Consider the following 23271-nt stretch of genomic DNA (forward strand, 5'->3'; position numbering starts at 1 on the left):
CATGGTGGGGAATTTCAAAATAAATTGTTTGAAAAATTTTTTGAAGAAAATGGGATTATGCATAATTTTTCTGCAACTAGAATTCCTTAACAAAATGGAGTTGTAGAAAGGAAAAATAGATCCTTAGAGCAACTAGCTCGCATAATGTTGAATGAATATGAAGTGCCTAAATCCTTTTGGGCTGATGTTGTGAGCACGACTTGTTATGTACTAAATAGAATGCTCATTAGACCTATCTTGAAAAGTACCCCTTATCAATTGTTTAAAGGAAAAAAGCCTAATGTAGCACATTTAAAAATATTTGGATGCAAATGTTTTGTCTTAAATAATGAAAAAGAAAATTTGGGTAAATTTGATTCTAAAGCAGATGAAGCTATTTTCTTAGGATATTCATTGACCAGTAAAGTCTATAGAGTTTTTAATAGAAGAATTTTGAATGTAGAAAAATCTATGCATGTTGTTTTTGATGAAATTGTGGACCTTGAGGAGAATCCTCTTAAGCCAAATAAAACAAATGCAGGGGATGAAGAATATCTTAAAGAAGCTCTTGATGAGATGTACCTAAATGAGAATCCATTGGCTGAACTTGAAGATCTTGTCAAAAGCTGGAAATCACCTAGAGGATTGTCTCTGGAAAATGTTATTGGAGATATATCAAAGGGAGTAGTAACTAGAAATATGTCAAATTTTTGTACGACTATTGCTTTTGTTTCACAGATAGAACCTAAAAATGTAGAAGAAGCTCTTCAAGACGATCAATGGTGCATTGCAATGCAAGAAGAGCTTAATCAATTTGAAAGGAATGAAGTTTGGGAACTCATTCCTAGGGATGATTCACACCAAGTCATAGGAACAAAGTGGGTGTTCATAAACAAGCTGGATGAAGATGGAAACATCACTAAGAACAAAGCCAGACTTGTAGCAAAAGGATACAGATAAGAAGAAGGTATAGATTATGATGAGACATATGCTTCAGTTGCAAGGTTAGAAGTTATACGTTTACTTCTTGTTTATGCTTCTCTCATGAAATTTAAACTGTATCAGATGGATGTTAAAAGTGCCTTCTTAAATGAATTTATTAAAGAAGATGTGTATGTTGAATAACCCCCTAGTTTTGAGGATTATAAATTTCCAAATCACATTTATAAATTGAAGAAAGCATTGTATGGATTAAAACAAGCACCTAGATCTTGGTATGAACGATTAAGCACATTTTTGTTAGAAAATGATTTTGAAAGAGGAAGAATTGATTTAACTCTGTTTATTAAAAGAGTACGTGAACATATTTTGCTAGTTCAAATTTATGTAAATGATAATAATATTTGGATCTACTGATAATTCTCTATGTAAGGGTTTTACAAGTATAATGCAGGGAGAGTTTGAAATGTCAATGATAGGTGAATTGACATTCTTTTTGGGTCTGCAAATTAAGCAAATGGAAAATGGAACCTTCATTTCTCAATCTAAGTACTGTAAAGAAGTACTTAAGAAATTTGGAATGGATACTCCTAAGGAAGCAAGTACTCCTATGGGAACCTCTTGTTATTTAGACAAAGATGAATCAAGTATAGAGGTAAATCAGACTATGTTTAGAGGTATGATAGGTTCTTTGTTATATCTTACAACAAGTAGGCCTGGTATTATGCAATTTGTATGTGTGTGTGCTCGTTTTCAAGCAAATCCAAAAGAATCACATCTTACTACTGTAAAAAGAATTTTAAAATACTTAAAAGGAACTGCTTATTTTGGACTTTGGTATTCTTCAGGAGCCTCCCCTAGTTTAATTGATTATTCTGATGTTGATTATGGTGGCTGTAAAATTGATAAAAAGAATACCAGTGGTACTTGTCATCTTTTAGGATGTTCATTAGTCTCTTGGCACTCCAAGAAACAAGTTTGTGTAGCTTTATCAACCATTGAAGCTAAATACATTGCTACTGGCAATTGTTGTGCCCAATTCCTATGGATGAAACAACAATTAGAGGATTACAATATCTATCTAAATCATATACCTCTAAAGTGTGATAATACGAGTGCCATAAACTTAACAAAAAATCCCATAATGCACTCTAGAACAAAGCACATAGAAATTAGAATTCACTTTTTGAGGGATCATATGAACAAAGGAAATTGTATGATAGAATATGTAGATACCAAGCATCAATTAGTTGATATTTTTACCAAACCTTTAGCTAAAGATAGATTTTATGAACTAAAGAGAGACTTGGGCATACTAGAGATCTCTTAAATTTGCCAAAACTCAAAATTCTTTCAAAATCTGAAAATCAGCGCGTCAATAATCGATTATCCTGTTCAATAATCGATTATCATCCTCCCTTACAAATTCCAAAACTTTCTAGAATAATCGATTATTGCACTCAATAATCAATTATCACAACTTCTGAACCAAAGTGTCAAACCATTCTGGAATAATCGATTATCACTTAAGATAATCAATTATCGGTTCCTCAGGATTAATGTTTTACTCATTTTTTGAAACAATAATTGATTATCACGAGTCATTGGACCAAAATATTTCAAAAAATAGCCATTTTAACGACTAGATTTGCATTAAAATTCGTGCATATGGTCGTTAGAGATCCTTCCCTATAAATGAAAGCCACTTTGGTCACTATTACACCCTTTTCACACCTCCAAAGCATAAGAACTCTCCATTTTCTTTAAAACCTTCAAGCTTCCTTTCTCCTCCACTTGGACAATGGCTGAAGCATCTCGTAGGAAGATTCCTACCCGCAGAAGAACTGCATCTCGTACCACTCAACCTCCAACTGCATCTCGCACAACCTATATTGAAGGATGGATTTCAGATGAAGAGAGAAGATCCAAATTTATCACCCTATGGAAAGACAAGCCCCTCATCACTCCCAAATTTATCAAGTCCCAATGGTTTGTCAATTGACGTTTTACAATCCATGTTTTACTTGCTGAACAAGGGATGAAGTTCTTCACAGAAATGTAGAGTACCTACTATCCTGACTTAGTACGAGCCTTCTACTACAATTACAAATTCAAAGATGAAGTGGGGTTTACCAAGGTGAAAGGAGTGGATATTGTAAGACCCGAGAAATTTAAATAATTAAATAAATAATTATTTAATAAATGCGGGTAGTAGAAGCTTTTATGACATTAATGTTAATTGTTATGATGTGGAAAAGTACTAGCTCAAGTGGTTGAGAGTACTTGATTGTGTGAGAGGACTTGGGTTGTGTGTTCAAACCTTGTTGAGAACAAAATTGATTCATTTATTTTTGCTAATATAATTGTGACTTGAATGTGAAAGGGTGGGAAAACCCTAGAGGCAATGGGCAGCCAAAGGAGCAGGAAAACAGTCCATAATGGCCTATGAAAGGTAATTATAGACATTAAAAAGGCTATTTTTCGTTTTTTTGCCATTTACCACAATTAGGAACCATATAGAGGGGAAATTTAGGTAATTATGAGGGTTTTTGAAGTCTGAAACCTAGAGTGAAAAGAGAGCACGAATTTGGAGTGAAAAGAGAGTCAGAGAGAATCAAGAGAGCTGAATTTTTAGAAGAGCAAAGGAAGGTTCTTGAGGTATTACAAAGCTAAGTGTAGAAGACCCAATTGGAGCAAGGAATTCCAGGTTAGGGGAGTTCCTTCGCATGCTATATGATTATCAATTTTGTGTACTCTAAAATGCATGTATGAAAGTGTTTGGCCATGAATTTTCGTGCTATATGTGATGTGAAATTGGGGTTGGAGTGCCTTGATAGGGTTTGATCGAAATTCTTACCCAATTGTATGAATATGATGGTTTTTCTGCGCTTTATATGTTGTTTATGGTTTAAACTCGAGATGGGGAATTTTATTGGGTCATGTTTATGCCATAAGTGTTGTGCTTGTTTCCAATTTGCAAGTTATTAATTTTGGGATATGAATTGGGCATGGTTTCTGGTTTTTCATGTGCATAACAGTGCAGGTTTCTGATATTCTCGCTCAAGCGAGCAAGGCTCGCCTAGGCGAAAATATCAGAAACGCGAGACTGGTTGTACGCGAGCATCTCACTCAAGCGAGCGTTATTCGCCTAAGCGAGCACTTGTAAGTGTTGAGTGGTTCTACTGGAGCACTTTGCTCAGGTGGAGAGCTTTATTTTTTTTGGGCGACGGAGCATCTCGCTCAGGCGAGGGGTTCTCGCTTAAGCGAGAAGTTGGGCAGGGTCTTATGGTTTTGCTTAACTCGCCGCCTAGGCGAGAGTTTTGGTGTTAGGCGAAGGGCGATCTCGCCCAGGCGAGAAGAGACTCGCTTAAGTGAGACTTCACTGTGAGTCCCTATAGCACGCTCGCTAAGGCTTCTAGTCCAAGCGAATTTAGTGCAGTTTGTGTGTGTTGTTTGTACGCCTTGATGCGAACTTGGATCTGGAGATGTGGTGCCATGAGCAGGTAGGTTCATGGATGGTGGTTAACATGTGATGGTATTAGCAGGAAGGTTCATACTCAGTTACTCTCATGTGAGGATACGAGCGAGGTAGGTTCGTATGTTCCGTGCTCACATTTGAGAGATGCCACGTGCGGGGAGATTTGTGGCTGATGGAGGAAGGACCACGAGCAGGCAGGTTCATAGAGGCAGGACCACGAGAAGGCAGGTTCGTGTGAGCATCATAAATACTGAGTCCATGGCTAACCTTGTTATGGGAGTTGGAGTTTGAAAAGCCTTGGGGTATTAAGAACTTGACCAAAGTCTAACTATGATAATATAACTGGGTGTATTTATATTATTGAATTAATATGTTTTCTTATATTTGTGAGCTCACCCTTTTTGTTGTGTTTGGCGATGATCGTGTAATTCTTTACACGGGAGCAATTGATGATGCAGGTGATGTTGTAATGCCTCAGACAAAGAAAGGGAATAGCTTGGGTTGAAGCTAGGAATTTATTTATGTCGTTGCTATTTTATTTGGATTTTGGAAAATTGTAAAGATCTTAATTACTTTCATATAATAGTTTTGACGCGTTCAATGATATTTTAAATTTTTCGCGTTAGAAATAATAAAAGATTTGACGTTTGATATTCTTTTTTTATTTTCTTGATTTTAAATAAGTAATATCTAGTTGGGATGTTACAGATATCATTTTGGATGATGATATCTAGGAAAATGTTGCTTAATTTCCCATTCATGATGTCACCTCTCTAATCCTAACTGCAGGTATTGAAGGGTTTAACATAATTTTTGCCTATAGGTCATTTTTTAGAAAACCTGATCAAGAAATAGGCAGACAATTGCTAGCAGGCCCTCTCAAAGTTGATGAGCATCTTATTCATTATCTCATTGTCTGTATTTTATGCCCCCGTGGTACAAATCATGCATAGTGTAGTGAAGTTGATCTCGTGATTATGTTATGCTTAATCATATTCCTATCCAATGGCCAAGTATCATCCTTGACACAATGCTTAAAGCAAAGCAGCTCCCTCAATATCCACTCCCTTATTCTCTGCTTATCTCTCGCATTTGTGAGTACAAAGGCGTCAATGTATCTGATAAACAATCTCATAAAACCACTTATGCAAACAAAATTGCAGAAAACTCATTGAAACAAATGAAGTTTATTCCTTTTGGAAACACTTACATTCACAAGGATGACATGCCACCTTCTAAAAATGAAGAGGAAGAAAATCCCTCCTGCTCTTGTCCATCCTGTTGACACCAATATTAGTTCATCTAGTGGGGTTGGTGGCTCATCCTCTTCTCTAGAGGATAACATTTTAAACTTAAACCAGAGACTTGAAGAATTCTTTCTTATCTCCACTACCCGACGTGAAGAGGTAACTAGCTTAATTAGAGGACTTGATTCTAGGATTTCTAACTCTTGCATTTTTGTAAAAAATCAATGTGATAATCGATTATCACTTAGCATAATCGATTATCCTTAGTTGAGATCAATTTTTTCGAAAAAGCACTAGAATAATCGATTATCAGCCTCAAATAATCGATTATCTGCTCAAAGTTTTGTTTTCAGAAAACACACTGGAATAATCGATTATCACTAGTGATAATCGATTATCCCTGTCAGTTTGAACGTGAATGTTTAGTTTTGACCTAATTTTTGAAACCCCTATTTAAGGAACATCAGAGTTACTTCAAACTAACCTTTTTTAGAAGCTAGAGTGCTAGTGTTGTGACTGCCAAGAGAGTTCTCTAAGTGTTCTCAAAAGTGCTTTGAAAAACCTAATGTGGGTAGAGCGATAACTTTTCCTAAGAGGGTTTCTAGGAGTTTGAGTGTTGTTGTTGTTGCTAGGAAAGCTAGGTCAAGTTCTCTGTGTGATTCAGAGAAAGGTTTCTCATCTCTTAGGTCTTCAAAGAGAGTTATTTTCTTTCCCTATTCTTTCGTTATCTGATTGTAATATAATATTTGTTAGTGATTGAGTTAATCTTCTTATTTGAAGAGATTAACAACTGGACATAGTGTAAGACCCGTGGAATTTAATTAATTAATTAATTAATAAATGCTGGTAGTGGGAGCCTTTATGGCCTTTAATATTGATTAATGTGACATGGAAAAGTACTAGTTTAAGTGGTTGAAAGTACTTAATTGTGTGAGAGGACTAGGGTTCAAGTCTTATGTATGCCTATTTTTGTGTATTTAATTTATTTTAAAAATATGCTTGATCCTGTTGAGTGATGGTATAATCACAAAATTATATTAATCGTCATGAAACATGAATTGGTTGAATGATTAGGCATTGAATTGACAATTGGTTTGGTATGGGTTCGAACCTTGGTGAACCCAAACTAAACTTTCTTTTTGCCAAAATTTCCTTTGGCATGGTGAAAGGGCATGGAAACCCTAGCTGGCCAAGGAACAGCCAAGGGTGGCTTGAAAAACAAATTATAATGAACCATTGAATGGTAATTAACATCACCATTACACTTCATTTTCGTTTTGGTGAATTAACCATAATTAAGACCCAATAAAAGGCCAATTAGAGGTGAGGAAGAGGGTTTTCTGAACCTATCATGGTTCTGCACTTAAAGAGAAGGAATTCAGTGTGAATTGGTGTTGTGAGTGAAGCATAGAGGTTAGATCAAAGAGAACTAAGGCAAGTCATTGGGAGCAAGGAGGAATCAAAGATTTTTCTCAAAGTTTAAGCTAAGGATTCCAGGTTAGAGGAGCTGTAACTATCCCTCATATTTTCGTATTGTTATTTGCATGGAATGTATAGTAAATTGCATGAATATACTCTGCTTGTTGTAAATTTTCGTGTTTTTGGAATTTTCCAAAAATCACCTGATGGGTGATGAATTCCAGCCAGGCGACTCATCATTTCTGGGGAATTTTGGGGTTCCAGAGGTGGAACCGCCTGGCAGCACGGGCTAGGCCGCCAGGCGACGCATAGCTTTGTACCCAGTTTTTGGGTTCTCTAGATAAATGGCATGGCGGTGTTGATTGAACCGCCAGGCGATGCGAGTCTTTTGGTTCGATTTTGATGTTCGTGCGTTCTGGGATGACTCTGATCGGAGGGAGAGTTAGTTTCATTTGTTAAGTGATGATTTAATATCAAACTTCCTTGAATTTCACATAATTGAAGGTTAAAATCGATGGAACAGTGCAAATAGCGTTAGGGTTGGAAAGCCTTGGGGGTGATTGCTGCGAGTTTCAATTGGGGGTGAAATTCTAGTGGAAATTGGTAAGGTTTGAGTGTGGGTTGTACGCAAGTCTGAATGTAGGGAAATTCGAGTGAGGACTGTAGGAAATGGGCAAGAAGAAGACAAACTGGGAAATTTTTGGGAGTTCTCATAAGGTGGAACAAATTCTGGGTTGCCCAGAAATCTTACGCACCACTTGGCGACACGGGGCTTGCCACCAAGCACCATCGCAGAGGTAGCTATCTTGACGTGATTGCGGGTGTTGTGATGGTTCTGTGATCTTGGAAAGTTAGGTGCTTAATAAGTGCAGGGTTAGAGACAATATTTAGATGTAGGCCTTGGTGAGGACTTGCACAATTGAGAAGGGAGAATTTATTCATTATTTGGGGAAGTGAGGGATTTTATAATGTAGTAGACGTAGGGGAATATGGAGTGACATTCAAAGAAGTGTAAATGATGATTTTGAGTGACTAGTTAGATAACACCGAGAAGTCATTACGATGTGCTAATGATATGAGAAGTAAGAGCTCATGCAAATATATATAATAAATCAGATGAAACCAAGTAAGCTTGTTAGACCTTGGGAGAGATTAATATCTTGAGGTAAATTTGACCCATGGGGAAATTGGGGTGATATCAGTAGTGGTTCAATTCTATGGCAAGTGGAGTTCATATCATTTGTAGAAGGCATATGATAGAGTTAGGAGTAAGTGACACTAAGGATGACTATTAACAAAATTTGAATTGAGGAACTCTTAGCTTGATAATTCTGTTGGTGATAGAGTATTATAGGCACTCTTGGGGTGCACAATGACATGGCAATGGAACTGTTGGGGTGAAACTGTGAGTGAGGATGTGAGAAAGTCAGCCAGAACCTAAATCAATTTTCACATTTCTGCAACTACTAATAATGCGCCTGGCAGTGGTGTGCGAACCGCCAGGCGATAGCGGTGATTCAGAGAGCAACTTGCACGCATGGCGCCTGGCGGCAGAGAGCGTCCCGCCAGGCGATAGGTGTAGGGCAATGAGGGATGAGGCGCTTTACGCCTGGCGGTATGTGTCCCCCGCTAGGCGGTTTGGAGGTGGCAGCGCCTGGCACTACGTGCCCTACGCTAGCCGATTTTTGCTGTAATAGCACTGAGTTGCTGGTACTGTGTGTGTGATCTACAAGACTTCTATGACACCTTAAAGGTCGGCTTGCTGGTGTTCCTTGAGTTGTGGCTCGGAACGTATCCCTTGAGTTGAGCTCGGGATAGGGGTTAAGCACGTGGCATTCCTTTAGTTGTGGCTCGGAATGGCATCCCTCGAGTTGAGCTCGGGATGGCATATGAACACGAGGAACTCTTGAGTTGAGCTCGGGTTGGCGAATGTTACAAGTGAGACTGTGCTGGTTGTGGCCAGTACGAATAGGTTCAGATAGATTGCCCTCCTTAGTAATTCACTGACGAGTTTGGTAGTCTTGGGACGTTACGAACCATGTTCGTATTGAGAACTCCACCTGGCGTTACGGTGTGTGATTAAGAATGATGTACTCTTTTTCCTTCATTAGGTTTTTATCCCAAAGGGTTTTTTCTAGCAAGCTTTTAACGAGACACATTCGCTGGTCAATGGACATCCAAATGGAGTGTTATGACAGTTACTCAACTTGATTACTATTGATAATATTTACATTATTTACATTATTCAATCTAATTCTCAAGCACAAACTTATATTGACACTCATACTTAAAAAGATGAAATCATTGTTACTAAAAGGATTGTTGTTGTGACTTAATGAAGTTTTTTGTTTTTTCAATTTGTATGTTTTAAAATAAAAAGACACACGGTTTTATTGTCATGACTTTTTCAAATTGGCTTAACCTTACAAAAACATAACATACATAGAGGTGTCAATTTGGCCCAACCCACAGGGCTTGGCCCTAACCCATGTGGGCTAGGGCTAAAAAAACCCACATTGAAAAAAAGCCCCCATCAAAGAAGCCCACAAGGCCAAAAACTCCACAAAAGCCATGTGGGTCAAGGCGCTTCAACATGAAAAATATATTATTTTTTAAAATATATTATCTGTGGGACAGGCCCAACAAACTGGACAAGCACGACGACCCGAATAGGCCAGACGACCCGGACGGGCCCAAAGACCCGAACGAGCCCGACGACCCAGACAAGACCGATGACTGGAATGGAGCCAACGACCCGGACGGACCCGACAACCCGAACGGACCCGATGACCTGGACGAGCCCGACGACCAAGACAGGCCTGAGGACCCGGACGAGCCTGACGACTAGGACGAGCCCGACGACCCAGACAGACCCCACGACTTAGAAGGGTCCGACAACTAGAGATGGCAAATAAACCCGTCCCCGTGGGTATTGCCCGAACCCGTCCCCGTTTTGACGGGGAATCCCCGCATTGACTGGGTATGGGTATGGGTATGGGGAATCCCCGATTTTTTTGATTGGGTATGGGGATGGGGATGGGGATGAATATATCCCCGCCATAATACTCGTCCCCGCCATATCTCCATCCTCTTTTAAATTATTAAAATATTCACAATTAATTAAGTAGCCCTATATATATATATATATATATATATATATATATATATATATTCTTTCTATTTTTTATTTCTTCTAAATATTTGGTTTGTCATGAAACTCATTCGCATCTCCAATATATTTTTTATCTTATCATAACCTTTATGTAATTATGTTAAAATGATGTATGTAAATTAAAAAAAAAAATTATGTCTAACATTTGAATATTTCTATTTTTTTTAATATTTTTATTTATTGTATATTTTCCTTTCATATGAAAATGTTTAATACTCTCAATTTAAGTGTTTAATAGGATAAACATTTCATTTACTAGGTAATATAAAAAAAATTCTTTACTTATTATTATTAATTTTTGTTTTATTTGAAATCTTTTATTTCGCTAAAACAATTTTTGTTATTTCTCAACTATTGAGTATATATGTTGATATTTGAAAAGTTTTCTTAGATCTCTAAGATATTTTTCGTCTTATCATACCCTTAATTATACATTTGTTTTTCTTTGTGCAATTCCTTCCAATAGTCTTCAAATTGTTTATAAGACACACATTTGTTAATTTTTTAATATTTTTATTTTTGTGTATTTTCATCATGTAGAATATTATTTCGATAAATTTTATCTAATTATTTTTTATTTTCTAACTCACTACAATCATACTTTAATTTTTTACACTATAATTGTATAAATAATTTTTATTTACTACAATATAAAAATTTAATGTAATTTCCATGAATATTCTTTTATCACCATCCAACATATATTGGAGTTTAAAAGATACAAGATCTATGATAAAATTTTATTATGTTTATTATTTATTTTTTGCGTCATTTTTTATCAACCATTGAGTATATATGTTGATATTTGAAAAGTTTTCTTAGATCTCTAAGATATTTTTCATCTTATCATACCATTAATTATATATTTGTTTTCCTTTGTGTGATTCCTTCCAATAGTCTCCAAATTATTTATAAGACACACATTTGTTAATTTTTTAATATTTTTATTTTTTGTTTATTTTCATCATGTAGAATACTATTTCGATAAATTTTATCTAATTATTTTTTATTTTCTAACTCATTACATTCATACTTTAATTTTTTCACTATAGTTGTATAAATAATTTTTATTTACTACAATATAAAAATTTAATGTAATTGCCATGAATATTTTTTTACCACCATCCAACATATATTGTGGTTCAAAAGATACAAGATCTATGTTAAAATTTTATTATTATGTTTATTATTTTTTCTTTGCATCATTTTGATCAAGTGATGTATTATAAATTTTATTATCGTATAAAAATAGATTCATTATAATTTAAAAAAATTGAAGTAAACAAACATTTAAAATATATTTTAATTTAAATATTTTTTTTCCTTTTATATTTTTAAAAAAATATTTTTTTCCTTTTATATTTTTAAAAAAATATTCTTAAAATTTATCAACTAGGTTTCATTAATGTTTGCAAATTTAATATATGTTTTGGTTCTCATCAAATTTTATTTGGTATTATAATCTAAAATGTAAACAATTATAATTTATTTCAAAGTATTTGATATCGAAGAAACAACCATTCTCCTAATATTGAATATTTAATAATATTATGTTTCCTTTACCGTAATTTTTTATAAAAATTAATTAAAATTAATATTAAAGTAGTAAGAAAACGGGTATGGGTATGGGTACGAGATTACACCCGTTACCCGGTGGGGATGGGGATGGGACAAAATTTTGATACCCGTTGGGTTTGGGGATGGGGATGGGGATGAATTTTTTTGACAGGGATGGGTATGGGATAGTGAAACCCGTCCTCGCCCCGCCCGGTTGCCATCTCTACCGACAACCCAGACGTGAACTCAGACGACAACCTGACGACGGCAATAAGTCATAGTTTGACAATCTCTTTACTAATTTTAATTATATGTCATTTATAACAGATTTTATAGACTTATTATTCCTCAAATGTACGTGAGTTTCTTTGTTTATCCATTTATAAGTGAATCCAACCCGACTTATTTTCTAGTGAACCACAAATTTTACAACCCGACTCAACCTACCACAGGTTAGTAGATTAAGTGTATTAGCTCACCAAACCATATAAAAATATAAAAATAGTTTTTCAATCATTTTCATATTTCAAATTAGTAGAATGGAAACAATTTTATCTTTTTCTGATATTGAAATTTGTAGGATCTCAAAGTTATCAAGATATGCATATAAATACAATGAAATCAGAGTTTATTTTTCTGGTTCAAAGATTAAAAAAATAGGTTTTTAAAAGGTAAGTGATCATAACTCGTGGCTTAAGTGAGCCCAACTCACATCAAGATTTGTATTTGAATTGGTCACTAATGGAGCAAATTTAGAGACCAATTCACTATATTGATCAATTTAGAGACCAATTTAGAAACTATTTTAGTTACCAATAATTTTTAGTTTATAAATTGATATCTAAATTAACTACTATAGTAATTAATTATTTTTTATCCCTAAAATTGGCCACTAATAAAATATTTTCTTGTATAAATGAGGTAAACAATATGATATATTTTCTATATTAGAAATTAATTTTAGTAATAAATATTCCTTAATTCCTAAGTCTGATAATCAACTCAAGTCAAAAGGAGTGTTAGAAATTGAATTTGAAAACGAAAATTGTCAATTAGTTTATAGTAATGCAACTTCAAGAAATTGTTTAATTTAAAATATTATTTAATTTAAAATTATTATGAAAATAATACTAATTTTGAAAGAAAACTAATTGTTTTTTATTTATATTTTAGTTTTTTCATTTATAAAATATATATCCATTCTACACCATTAATTTACATAATAAGAAAAAAACAATATTTTATGTCCAAAAAAATATATTGTTAATAGAAATAACAACTATAAATAAATGAATATACTATCTAAATTAGAAATACTTCATTATCATCATAATGATGGGTAATAGTTTATTAGTGTAATTTGTATTTGTTCTTCCTCTCTTCCAAACATGGCAACAACTTCTCATATGCGAGTTTACTTCAATGCAAAGCTGTCATAGGTAACATCCAACACCTGTTTTAGTTTCCATTTTAACAAGTCTTTCTCGAACAATCTAAATCTCTCATTCACAACAAACTAAAGTAAACTAAATCCTCATATTCCATTACAAAAACACATGGGAGATCAAACTAAATTTATCTTAAAAAACATACAAAACAAAAACTTGTTTTTAAGGAACTACATAATAAAAAAATTAAAAGGATTTGAAGCCCATTATAAACAAACTTTAAACTAATATCAAAAGGAATTTCTACCTAATAATCTCATTATTAATTTTAATTAAGGCATAAAACTTTGTTAATAATTTATATTTTATAAAAGTCATTATTAATAATAAAATACCAATTATTTTTGTTTGTATTCACTACTTAAATATAAATAATTATTTTTTATTTAGTTATTATAAATATTATTACTATAAATATAGTGTTTCATTTATTATAGGAAGCACGACAAATTCTTATAGCATGAATTCATGATGAACTGAATTTTGTGTAAATTTTATTTATAGAATATAAATTTATTTGATAATATCTTGTAGTCACTAAGTAGGCTCACATAAATATGTCTTTTATAAATTTAGAATCTATTTAAAAAATTACTTACAAATGTTCCAACGTATATAAAAGGAACACCACAAAATCCATCATAGAAAGAATAAACTAAGATAAAAAAGCCCATCTTAAATTGGGCTAAGCCCATTAGGGTTGAGCATGTACACAAAAAATGGTTCAAAATCCTAATTCACATAATTGTTCATGCGGCCGTCTTCCAATGCATCAACAACTAGTAATCCAATGCTATAAATACACAAGAAATGGAGAACACTAAGAGAGTACAAGAAGAATCACACATACCTATACAAGTTTTTAGAGAGTGGTTTAGTAGGGTTCTCTTTTGATGTTAGTGGAGAACTTGTAGCCCACAAATAGAGTGTAAGAAAAGAAAAAAAAGATATATAGGAGGAGGAGGTTGTTATCTCCATAGATCGTCCACAAGGATGATTAATGTCAAATCATAATAGGTGATTGGTATTTCACCAATCGGATCAATTTTATTTATTTTCTTTAATTTTGATTCTGGTTTTGATACACTTTCATCTACTTTTTACGATTTTCAAACCTATTCATTTTTTTTACAAAATTTTCATATGTGGGATTTTTTAGTAATTATTTTGTTAAAAATTTTGTAAGTGACTAGTAGAAGTAGGGTAATGGGGAAAGAAGCAATAAAATCATGTATTTTATTTATTATCATAATTTTTTTTGTATTATTTTAATCATTCTTATGTAATTAAGTATGTTTAAGTATATTTTTTTAGGTACTCATAGTTATGATTTCACCTCTTCTCTGATAATATTTTTTTTTTAGATAAAATCAAATGTAAGTTGATTTATGGGGTTTTAGGTGATTATTGAGATGATTCAAATCAATGCATATACCTACTTACTATATTTTCGGTGAAGATTTAAAATTGATATCGATTTTAGTTACAAGAACACATTATTTTTTTGCTGAATTTTTTTTTATATTTAATATGCAAAGTTGTATCCCCTTTTCCTTCTACTTTTGGTACTCTTTATAAATTTGAAAATAATAAAAGACACCATTCCCCTTATAATCTCATTCTTTAGGTAATATGTGGCATCTGCTCACTATTTATCACCTTTTATTTTATTCACTTTTAACCCATATTTATCATCAATTAAATTATTATTTTTGTTCTCATATTAAAATATCAAATATTAAATATGAAATAAAGATACATTCATTATTTTTTTTAAATTATCCAATGGATAGTAGATTTCAATAGTGAAGAAATGATGATAATTAACACTATTATTATCCTGTGTTTGGATGAAGCATTTCAACAACGCTAGAAAATTGAAATGCATTGTATTTGAATTGGTAGCAATTAAATTTCCTTCATTTTTTAAATAACTTGTTTGGATAAAGAAATTAAAATACCTTACATTTCAATTTCATGTTTGGAGTCTGTATGATAAATTTGAAAACTTTCAATTGAGTCTCTAATAAATTCTATTGCTCTATTGAGTTTTTAACATTTTAAAACTTTTCAATTAAGACCTATAGTTAAGTTGACTGTGGTAACTTTGTAAGGTGACACTTGCACTATTACTTTCCATAAATATTTCCACATAATATTTTTTTACAAGAGACCCTCATGACGAGATTTTTTCTAAATAGTTGCTGCATTTGACGAAAATAATTTTTAAATTTAATGTAAAACATTAAAAATTACAAAAATATAAAACATGTTAATGTAATATTATGAAAACAAAATTATAAAATTAAAAATTAAAAAATATAAAATTACAACAATTAACAAATTATAAAATTATTAGATTATAAAAATGTATAATTTCATAATTATGAAATTACAAAATATACAAATATAATTTTTTTTTAAATTTTGTAGTTTTGTAATTATAAATTATAAAACTCTAAAATTATAAAATAAAAAATTATATTTTATATTTTATATTTTATAATTTATAATTTTGTAACTATGAAATTATATATTTTATAATTTTTATAATTTTATAATTTATATATTTTATATTTTGTTTTTATAAATTTTTCAGTCACATGTTTTATATTTTTGTAATTATTTACTTATTTATTTTAATTTTTTAATTTGTTAATTTGTCAATTTTTTAATTTTACTTAATTTTAAAAACTATTTTCGTTAAATACAGTGAATATTTAGAAAATATCTCGTCATCATCGTCTTCTCTAAAAAATATTATGTGGCGATATTTGTAGAAAGTCATAATGCAAAATAACTACCACATTACAAAGTTAACAGCAACACTTAAGTATAGGAACTTAAAAGTTTTAAATTCAAGAAGCAACCACAAAAATTTTTTAAAGACTCAATTGAAAGTTCCAAATTTATCAAGGACTTAAAATATAATTAAGCCTTTATTTTAATGTATCAAATTTTTTAAATTAAATTTTAAAAATATTAGTAACTTAAAATATTTAAATAATTTATAATATTAAAGGTCCATAGAGTTCAGAGTGTGAAGTTGTGAATGAGAAGAATTTCAAATTCCACCTGTTTTGAAGTTATTTGAATTTCTACTAATTTAGCTAATTGAAATACTAAAAAAAATGCTTGTATTTTCAATTCTTTTTAATTTCTCTATCTAAACAAGGTATTTCATTACAAAGAAATCTAAATTCTTAAAAAAAAAAACATGAATTGCTTCAATAAAATAATCTATCAAAACACACCATTAAGTTTTTTTTAAGTTAAAATACTCCGTTGGTCCTCGTTTTTGTAGCAAAATCTCAATTAGGTCCTCATTTTTGTAAATTAGTATCAATTAGGTCTTTTTCGTTAATAGATAACTAACACCGTTTAGTAGGTGTCACGTGTCAACTTCTCGTTTTTTTGAATTTTTGAATTTTTTGAATTTTTTTTGAATTTTTGAATTTTTTTTTTGAATTTTTTTGAATTTTTTAAAAAAATATTTATGCCACGTGTCACTTCTGTAATGTGCCACATGTCAAATTAATGTATGAATCTCAATTTGGTCCTCATATTTGTTAATTTGATTTGATTTCAGTCCAAAATTTTCTTAAAATAATTTTAATTTCATGTGCTCCAAATTTAGAACAAATTTAATTTTTTTATAAATGTAATGATGATACTTTTATTACAAGTGATATTTCTATTACATATTTTTAACAACATTTAATTTATTTAAATTTATATTTTACATTAAACTTTATTTAAATTTTATTTTAAAATTTTAAATATATAGATTAAGAAATTTATATTCGAAATATTTGTATAATATTCAATATCAACATTATTTTAGAGTTGGCTTAAAAATAACAATTTTATAAATTCAAATTTTAAATTTTAAAATAATTTTATAAAAAATTAAAATAAATATATTTAAAATTTTAATATTAAATATAATTAATATTAATAAAATATTTAATAAAAATATCAATTTTAATAAAAATAATCATAACATTATATAAAAGTAAAATTTGGTCTAAATTTGGAGTACCTGAAATTGAAAATTTTTTTAAAAAAATTGGGACTTAAATCAAATCAATTTTACAATATGAGGACCAAATTGAGATTCATACATTAATTTGACACGTGTCACAATATTTGATTGACACGTGGCACACTACAGAAGTGACACGTGGCATAAATATTTTAAAAAAAAATTTTAAAAATTTTAAAAAATTTTAAAAAAAATTAAAAAAAAATTCAAAAAAATTCAAAAAATTCAAAAAAACGAGGAGCTGACACGTGGCACCTACTTAACAGTGTTAGTTCTCTACTAACGGAAAGGACCTAATTGATACTAATTTACAGAAATGAGGACCTAATTGAGACTAATAAAAATACGAGGACCAAATTGAGATTCTGCGACAAAAACGAGGACTAACGGAGTATTTTAACCTTTTTTTATATTATTTTAATTTATATGACCTATTTCAAATAGTAAGATTTGGGATTTGTTATCTTATTTTAATTATATATATATATATATATATATATATATATATATATATATATATATATATATATAACAAATTTAAATTATATTAAATTTTGGTATATTAAAATAACTAATTTAAATTTATAATAGTGGAGTGGCCATTAATGAATTTCTCTTTCTCACATTTTCTTTCTATCTTAATTTTCACCGTCAATCTCATCTTTTCCAAAATCAAATGTCACCAAAAAGAAATTAAAGAGTTATAGAACATTTTGGATCGAACAATTTCTTCTTTTGAGTAGGTTGATTTTTTACCCTTTTTTGTTCAAAGTAATATGTTTTCCTCTTGTATGTGGTTTTATACATTATAGGCAGATCTCTATTTGTTATAAATAATAAAATCATGATCTGATCATTGATCGAACTCTTCTTTGTATAGATGGAGTTATTTTAGGCTTTGAAGTTGTGTAAGGAAAGAACTTGTGTGGAGGAAGAGTAGTATTAGGAATCTATTTAAGGTAAGAGAATATAATCATTTAGAAGTTGTTATTTTTGGTTTTGAGATTTAGGTTGGGGTATTCATAATTTTTTATTTTTCTAAATAGGTGAGAGGTGACAAATTCATATTAGAAAAATTATGATAAAGAGTAAAATCATTGATTTGTTTTTCAAGAGGAAGACTTGTAATGAAGATGAAAAAAATGTATCTACGTCAACTAAACTTGAGAAACTTCATGAGAATCCAAGGATTGAAGAAAATGAAAAAAACTCTTTAAAGTTCCTAAAGTTACATATAAGGAATTTGAAAATTCTTTAGAACGTGATTTGTGATTCGGGGAAACATTCTCAAATTTGGCAATACCATCCAAATCAAACTAATGAGGTACGAAAAACTTATATAAAATGTGATTCATATAATGACTCATAAAAAACAAACATAACTTAATGCAAAGAATATTTATACTATTTATTTCAAATAAAGATAAAACGAATAATTAAGAATAATTTTGTACTCATAATTAAATAACGACAATAAAAATATTTGTGTAATTTTTAATTATAATTGATGCGTTTAAAATTTACTTAAACAAGAGCTAGATGTATTTCAAATTGAGATATTATATATATATATATATATATATATATAATAGTTTAGTAAAATTATTATTTTTATAACAGGTAACATATTTATATGAAATGTGTAAAAGCTTACAAGATAAACCCATAATATTATTTTGAGCAATTTAATGATGGAATAAGTTATATTAAATAATTTTTAATTAGTATACTTTATGAAATTCATTAAAAACCCTCATTTATTTATTCCAGAGAGCAGATTAATACAAAACTTAACGATTTAAAAGAGGTAAAAAGCTATAAATTAATGTTTATATCCAATTAGGTATTTTTTTTCTAGCTTTATGCTAATGACTTACAAATGACACGATGAAATGAAGGTGTTAAATACATTAAATTAAATAAATCCACTATATATTAAATAATTAATAAATTATTCTTCTCATTCTTAGAAAAATATTAAAACTTCAAGCGACAAAAAAAAAAGGTTATTAGTTAATAAGAACGAGATATATTAGTTAATAAATACGAGAAAGGACACACACACACGAGAAGGTATGTGTTTTTGTTATTATTATTTTACATATATTAAAATAAATTTAATGTCCATAAAATTTAAAATTTTGTATTTAAAAAATTATCTATTTTAATTTTAAAATGCAGTATTTAATTATGAATCCTGTCAGTTAAATTTATAAAAGATTTTGAAAATAAAATTTAAATTAACCATAGAACTAAATAGTAAGTAAACAGATAAAAATATTTTAGTGTACAGAATATTTAACTGAGATCGTAAAAGTAAAAAGTGTTGGCAAATAATCTCGCGTATCTTTTGTTTTTTCCCAGAGCCCGAGAAAGAAAAGCTGGAGAAGGAAAAAAACGTGCAAAGCTCAGTGAAACTGACAACCCACACGAGCGGTTCTTGAATTGCATGCACACACACTCACTCATATTTGTTTAATGTTTTTTTTCCTAAAAACGAGAGAGAAACTGAAACAGTGGACCCACTGGTTTCAATTTTCCACATAACTGAGAACAAAGAGCCTGAGCTTTCATCAATGGAAATAAAAGAAGTAAAAAGAAAAATATTATTTGTAATTTACTCAACTCTTCTTTAAAACCTTGTCCTTTTATTCTGGTTCCTGTGTCTTCATTCTGAACACCATTTGTCTCTTCTTTTTCTCTCTCCTCTGTGACTCATCAATGGCTGCCTCAGAGGAGGGAATTCACAGTGGCCATGAATGAATCTCTTCTCTGTGTGTGTGTGTGTGTTTTTTTATCTCATTGAGTTTCTTTTTTCACCCACTAGCATTTGTCTGATGTTGTTTTCCTTACCTCGGCATTGTTAAAGTCTGAGTTTTTGGTTTTCTGCATATTCAGTTTCAATGAGTAACTCACTACACTTGAGGAATGGTGGTAGTTTACCTTCTGTTCCTGTTCTTGCTCTCCAGTGTTCAAGCACTTTGGGGTTCATGGGTCATGTTGGAGGCACAGAAAGTGAAAGTTCTGGCATGCCCTTTAAGAATTTGAACTCCTCAGTGATTCAACACCAGGAGAAAGAAGAAGAATCTTCTGGGGTTGAAGCCATGAGTTTGTCTCTGAAACCTGGTGAAGAACTTGAAGCTAATAGTTATTCTGATACAGGGAAACTCAGACACGCTAAGCTTTGTGCAAGAGGGCATTGGAGGCCAGTTGAAGATGTCAAACTTAAAGAGCTTGTTGCACAATTGGGACCTCAAAATTGGAACTCCATAGCAGAACATCTTCCAGGAAGATCAGGTAAATGACATGACAGTTTTGCTTTTTAGCGAAAAACTATGTTTTTGTGTTAACAGGTTTTTTGTAATTGCAGGTAAAAGTTGCAGACTGAGGTGGTTTAATCAGCTAGATCCTAGAATTAACAGAAAGGGTTTCAGTGAGGAAGAAGAGGAGAGACTCTTGAATGCTCACAAAGTGTATGGTAACAAATGGGCCATGATTTCTAGACTCTTCCCTGGTAGGACTGATAATGCAGTGAAGAATCATTGGCATGTGATCATGGCTAGGAGGCAAAGGGAAAAATCATGTGTCTACAGAAGGAGAAAACCCACAATTCAGATCCTTCCACCAAAGAATTTGGATTTGATCTTGTCAATGAATGGAGGGAGTGAATCAACCATTTCAAGCACCATCATTGATGAATCTGCCTCAATAGGAACCAACCTCTCCTTCACTCCCTCTTCAGCAACACCAACTCCTCTGCCATTTCTAAACCATTGTCCTGTTCAGAATCTCCAACCCTTTGGTGGTGCTCTATTGGGTATGATTTGCTCTTCCATGTAAACATTACAAAACTTTTAAACCACAACAATTTATTTGCATCACAAAATGTTTGTTCAATTAGATGATATAAATTGTATATGACTCTGATTGAAGGGTTATTAAATATTGGGACCACTGTGTAAGTTTGTTTATGAATTCAAGTGCATGTCATTTTCTTATTCTTCTTTAGGGTAACATGTTTATGTGAGTGCAGGTTTATCTGGAGATAGCAGAGAACCAGTTAGGGAAGTGAATTTTGGCATGTATTTTGGTGGTTGGAGGAGTTCATTTGAGGCAGCGCACATGAGAAGACTAATGGGTGTGGATCAATCTCATTATTCAGAGTCAAATTCATCAGAAGTTTCAGTATCTGAGTCAGTTGCCACCAACAACACTACCAATCTTTCAATTTCTGGGGACAATGAAAACATCATGGGTAACAACAAGGTCAATAACATGGCATTCATTGACTTTCTTGGAGTAGGAGCTGCATAGAGAAAATATTCTCAGAGACTGAAGAATAATCTTCACTCATAAAACCAAAGAGATGAAGTGAAAAATGAAGATTATGAAATAGTGGGTAGTGTGGGAAGAGGGGAAGAAGATTGTGATGATGCAGAGAATGCATAGAAATGAATCTGTTATAGGTTTTTCTTCTATGTGTACATTTTGTTCAATAAATGATTAGAATGTGAAATGAGCATAAGGAAAAATTAGAAAAATCAAAAACAATTTTTTTTTGAGTAAAATTAGGAAATAATAAAGATAGTTTTGAGTTATGAGATTATGACCTATGCATGTTATTATTATGAATATAAAAAAGTATAATCATTATAGAACACTTGAATTTGTACTCATAAGTGGACAGCAGGATGACTATATTTTTCTTCTGTAGAACTTTGTCATTTTGCAAATTCGACAAAACCTAAGTTGTTTTGAATGAATCAATCAACCAACGATTTTGAATTATTTGTTTGCTTCTGGGCAACAAAATGTCACTGATTTGCTACTTTTCCTTTGCTGTTTGATGTTTGACCATGTTTAGTTGCACTTGCAATCAATGTTGATGTTGCTTCTTCTATGCTTTGATCAATTATTTAGCACACGATTAATTAAATTAATTTCACTTTAGTATAATTTCTAATGGAAATTATGTAAAATAAAGTTTAAAATTTAAAATGCTGTAGAAATACTTTCTTAATATTAAATAAAATTTCAAATTTAGCACACCTAAAAATTAATAATTTCTATTTTTAAAATGTTATGTTGTGAAATTATGAAATAAACTATATAGGAAAATTTATCTGATTTTTAAATATCAATAAATGTGATTAAAACATAACTAAAAGATAAAACAATTTTTTTAATTATAAAGAGTTTTATTATATTTAAAATATAAAATTATGTAATATTTTTACATTCCTTAAATTCATTTGATAAAATATTCATCAATGTAAATATCAACAAAACTCAACATCAATGAGCCCAAACATCTTACATAACTACCTAAACCATTTGTGGTGGGTATGAATGTGTCCATAATGGTATCTTGAATCTGGGTTGAGATTTTAACTTTTAGATTCTACTAAAATATTATATATATATATATATATATATATATATATATATATATATATATATATATATATATATAATTTTAAGTGAAAATTTCTTTATACTTCAATTAATTAAAAAAATTGAATAAATTTTCTAAATCTCAGTTGAGTATAATTTATTTATTTTTTATTTAAATACACGTTATATTAGAAAAACGATATTAGAAGTTATAGTCCTGTATGTGGATATTGACGTTTAAAAATATTGGAATTTATTTAATTTCCTTTTGTCTTATAATGACTTTTATATTTTATAAAATTTATAATTTTGATCTTTAATTTACTCCCTCTAATTTTTTAATTATGACCAATTTTTTTTAATTCTTTCACACATTTTTATTTTCTTTTAATGTTTTATTATTCATATTTTAGTTTTTTTTAATGTTAAAAAATACAAAAAACATTATCAAAAGATATATAATATCACACATATAAAATGATAAAAAATAAAAAATAATTAAATTAAAAACTGAACAACGGTATGTATGATAAACTTTATATCTTTATACTAGCGGAATATAATTTTTTATCAGCTTTTGTGTAATATTTTTT

General features: G+C 30.7%; 1 protein-coding gene across 1 annotated transcript; it reads left to right on the forward strand.

The window, feature by feature from the left end:
* The first annotated feature begins 19928 nt into the window (after positions 1-19928).
* On the forward strand, positions 19929-21887 carry LOC114181602 (uncharacterized). Its single transcript, XM_028068103.2, has 3 exons — positions 19929-20581; positions 20655-21101; positions 21318-21887. Exons 1-3 carry the CDS (start codon positions 20188-20190, stop codon positions 21596-21598), a joined length of 1122 nt encoding a protein of 373 aa, XP_027923904.2. The 5' UTR covers positions 19929-20187; the 3' UTR covers positions 21599-21887.
* Positions 21888-23271: the final 1384 nt, after the last annotated feature.

This window comes from Vigna unguiculata, chromosome 4 (genome assembly GCF_037176805.1).
Source record: "Vigna unguiculata cultivar grain cowpea cultivar isolate G323 ecotype 2 chromosome 4, ASM3717680v1, whole genome shotgun sequence".
In the NCBI taxonomy this organism is placed as follows: Eukaryota; Viridiplantae; Streptophyta; class Magnoliopsida; order Fabales; family Fabaceae; genus Vigna; species Vigna unguiculata.